We start from the raw sequence: 3,922 nt of genomic DNA, 5'->3' as shown, positions 1-3,922 counted from the left end.
GTTATTATGCTGCTTGTGAAATCAATTAATCCAGTTGATTCCAACATTCTCTTCTGTCATCTCTTGTACAATATTTTGTAGGATCTGAGGTGTAATGGCAAGGCTGTGGCTAGAGAGCTTGTTTATATAATTCAGGAGCTCTGCCTCCTGTATATCAGAGAGCTTTTTCTTATATCAGGAGGCTGCTTCATCCTGAGCAAGTTGCAAGCCTTTATGCCATCAGTGCAGGGTCTCTTGATTAACTGAGTACTTTCTTACAGTTGCAGCATAATTTGGGGTCTCTTGCAATTCAAGATCTTCAATTGCAAGCCTAATTGAGGCATTGTTGACCATGTTGTTGCATATTGAATGTTGAATATTGGAGGAATTTGGTGGTGGAAAATTTGGCTCATTTAGTGGTGTGGCTCGTTTAGTGGTGAACTACCTTAAGAATTACAACTCTTCTGACAAAGCTGGTGAACTGGGGGAAGATTGTTCTAGAGTGAAGTCCTACACTCTAGACAGAGAATTTGCTAAAAGAATAAATATTTATCTAACACAGAAGCTTAGTGTGTGTATATAGTAAGCCTTTGCTCTGAGCCCTCTTTCTAGAGCCTGTCTTAGTATTTCATTATTATAGCTACCTAGTTGGCAACAAGGATTCTCTTCCTACAGTGCCTAGCTGGGCTCCTAACAGGTGCATTTCATTTTGCTTTAATTTTCTCTGTTTTTAGAGAAGATAATATAGTTGAAATCATTGAACAAATTCTAAATAATTGTTGTTGACTTGAATACTTCTTTTGTTTATTGATTTTTCTTCTTTTTCTTTTACTTGATGTTTGTTTAACATATTTATTATTTAATTCTCCCATAAAATTTTGATTTGTGTCAGTGCAGCTGTTTCTGGTAGTTCTTGGTGTCAAAAAGTGACGCGTGCACGCACGCACCTACCCACCCAACAGCCACGCAATCGCCTGGAAGACCATGTGACAAATCAACATCAAATAATCTGTGGCTGGATCTGCTGCGTGTCAATCCAGTTGTTGACCCTGCCAGACCAGCAGTCCTCCTCAATGGCCTCCTCATCAACGCCCTGCTTGCACCACCCACCCAGCCCTTCATCGAAAATCTTGTCTGCCTCCATCTCAGAGTACCCGAAGCTCGCGAGATCGTCAGACTCATCGAGGACTGTGTCAGGTAAGTCTGCGGCTCCCCTCAGGGCCGTCAGACGTTGCAGTACCCATTGCATTTCCAGTAGATCCCAATTTGGCAGCGGTCGTTTTTCAGGGTCCAATGTTGTCAGCTCTATGACTTCACCTGACTTGATGAGGTGCCCATCCTTGCCATTGCAGATTTTGATATCTTCCAACTCGACATCATCGGGAAGGGTTGGGATATCTGTGATATCGGTCATAGTATCGCTGGGGGTTTCACGTTGCGGAAGCCAGTAAAACTTGAGTTTCAGTGATTTACCGTCCAAAGAGGCTTCGATGGGCTGAAGACCAAACAGCCCCGCTGAGTGGTACCGATGGATGGTGGGAGTAAAAGAGATCATATTTTCAACAAACTCAGTGCCGTTCTCAAGGAGACTTTTCCATTTTTCGATGCGTTGGGACCATAAAGTTTTGAGCAAGCTGAAAAAGCTCGCTCGCCGGTCCTCTCTATTCAGAGAGAAAGGAACGATATGTGCAGCGTCTATCGGTCCTGCGAGTTTGGTGACGACGCATCTGTGAGCGTCTCGGTTCTTACACTATAGCCTGTTGTCAGAAATGGAATATAACTTCAGTCAGTACAGAGTAAGAAGGCAAACTGACCTCGTCACTGACATATTGAGATCTGCTCTTCCCGCTTGAACAGGAGGTTCGACTCCGAGAGCCGTTCCGTTTTCGCTTAGAAGGTTGAGACGGAATCTCAGTCTCCTCTTGCTCTTCTGGAGCCTGTGCTTTGGTGTTTGCGACAGCTAGATGTTTAAGTGGCGATGGTTTCGGATGACCGTGTGATAGCGAGAGGGATCGGGCAGGAGAGGCGGTGGAATGTGGACGGGATAATTGACACCCTGCCAGAGGTAAAATGGATATGTCAATCATGACAACAACTCAGGAAGGGCATCTCAAACTAACATTGTGCCACGATTTCATCTACTTTCGAGTCGGAAAGCGATCGCTGCACAGCTTCCAACACAACAGGATTGATAGACGATTTGCGCAAGTCTTGCAGGTACTGAAGATCGCAGAGGAGGAAAGAAGCCTGAGCCTTCTGAGGAACTCGGCCCACAATGTCCTGCAGCTCTTTTAGCAGCTTCAGGCGGACGGGATCGCAGAGTTCCACTCCAGGCCCAATCTTGTCATCGTCGACCTTGTTATCCATGACAACCACACAGCGGAGGTCGAGGTAAAGGGAAGGGTGCGATTTCCAGAATCACAGAAACCAAACCAGGAAGATAAGGGAAAAAAAAAATTAACTTGACGTTGCAACGGGAGATCTTCTCGAAAGAGGATGGCGGAGAAAGGTGTTGTACCGAAAATGGACTGATGGAGATGAAAACGGAAAGCTGGTTGATACTTCGTGGCCAACGATATGGCGAAATAATCCCTGCTGCCCCGTGAGTGAGTGTAAGTCGCGGCGGGCGACGCGAGGTGAGATCACGGCGGCCTGTACGGAGTTGAGACGGAATCCCAGAACAGGTGGCGCTAGACCTAATGAGGATAACGCTAAACTGCATGGGATGCGAGCACAAAGCTGGGCCCCTAGACGCAAATGGAAATTATACTGATTAATTTCAGTCTAAAAACCTTCTCCAATCAGAATCAACACCATTATTATAAGATGGAAAGCTAGTAGATACTCATTTTCTGATTGTGTATTCTTTTGGTATTTTTAATAGTTTATAAGCATAGTTCTATATAGTCTATTAAATTTTACCTTGACTGGAGAAATAGCAGCTTCAATCTTTATAGCATAAACTAGAGAGATTTTAAAAGCTTTTAAAATCTTTTTTAAAGTAGAGTTTTAAAATCTCTTATACTTATTAAGTAGATTTTTTTGATTTTTCTACTAAATATAAACACTATACTAATCAGCAGCTGTGTAGAGAGTTGAACCCCTACTCTTCTCAAACCAAATTCTTGATAGCATACCATGTAGAAGATCTTCTTGAACTGAGCCCTCAACAGCATGCTGTGTAAGAGACCTTCATACTATTCTCTTTTTGGCTTAGTATCACATACAAATATAGATAATATATTGTACATATTCTTGCCTACCATCTTTTTTCTCTTTCCCCAAGCAATATGTTTGTGTATATAGAGTCTTAGCTAGTAACTTCAGCTTGGCCTATAATATTACATATTTCTTTGTTTCATTCTACAAGATAGATGCTTATGAGTAAAAGAATAGGAAAAACAGAACCATGAGAGACAGTAACTAAAAAAGCTAGTCTTGCACCTATTGTTACAAATATAGACCTAGACTAACCAAGCATCAGATAACATCAGATGTTCAGAGAACATTATATGGCCTATACCTCTAAATGTATAAGAATTGCATGATTCTTACAGATTGTGGAAATTTCAGTATTTAGTTTTCTAGTTAGCAGATCTATATATTCTATGTGTTAAAAAGCTCTGTTATAGATTTCATGGGTCATTCTAGATTTTGAAGGTACAAAAGAGTTAAGTAGATGCAATGCCTACAACTAATAAGAGAGAGTCATGTATAAAATATATAGATCTGCTAACTAGAAAACTGAATACTGAGATTTCCACAATCTGTAAAAATTGTGTGATTCTTATACATTTAGATATATAGGCCATGTAATGTTTTCCGAACATCTGATATCATCTAATGCAAGGTTAGTCTAGACATACATTTATAACACTATTCTCTCTTTCAGAGATCTTGAACTCTGAGGCATAAAGTTATCAAGATGATTTTTTGTATATTG

General features: G+C 41.3%; 1 protein-coding gene across 1 annotated transcript; it reads right to left on the bottom strand.

Moving 5' to 3' along the window:
• Positions 1-706: 706 nt before the first annotated feature.
• Positions 707-2,534, bottom strand: CIMG_02142 (uncharacterized protein). Its single transcript, XM_001248370.2, has 3 exons — positions 2,100-2,534; positions 1,794-2,035; positions 707-1,729 (listed from the first exon to the last, which is right to left on the bottom strand). The coding sequence occupies exons 1-3, from the start codon at positions 2,344-2,346 to the stop codon at positions 980-982; spliced, it is 1,239 nt and encodes a 412-aa protein (XP_001248371.1). The 5' UTR covers positions 2,347-2,534; the 3' UTR covers positions 707-979.
• Positions 2,535-3,922: the final 1,388 nt, after the last annotated feature.

The sequence above is a fragment of the Coccidioides immitis genome, assembly GCF_000149335.2.
Source record: "Coccidioides immitis RS genomic scaffold supercont3.1, whole genome shotgun sequence".
NCBI classification, from domain to species: Eukaryota; Fungi; Ascomycota; class Eurotiomycetes; order Onygenales; family Onygenaceae; genus Coccidioides; species Coccidioides immitis.
This window is presented reverse-complemented; position numbering and strand designations above follow the sequence as displayed.

Excerpts from the sequence above, each read along its gene's own strand:
- CIMG_02142 (XM_001248370.2), bottom strand. The coding sequence starts at position 2,346 with ATGGATAACAAGGTCGACGATGACAAGATTGGGCCTGGAGTGGAACTC. Across the intron at positions 2,036-2,099 it reads AGATGAAATCGTGGCACAAT|GGTGTCAATTATCCCGTCCA; the intron begins GTTAGTTTGAGA and ends TACCTCTGGCAG. Across the intron at positions 1,730-1,793 it reads CTCAATATGTCAGTGACGAG|TGTAAGAACCGAGACGCTCA; the intron begins GTCAGTTTGCCT and ends AACAGGCTATAG.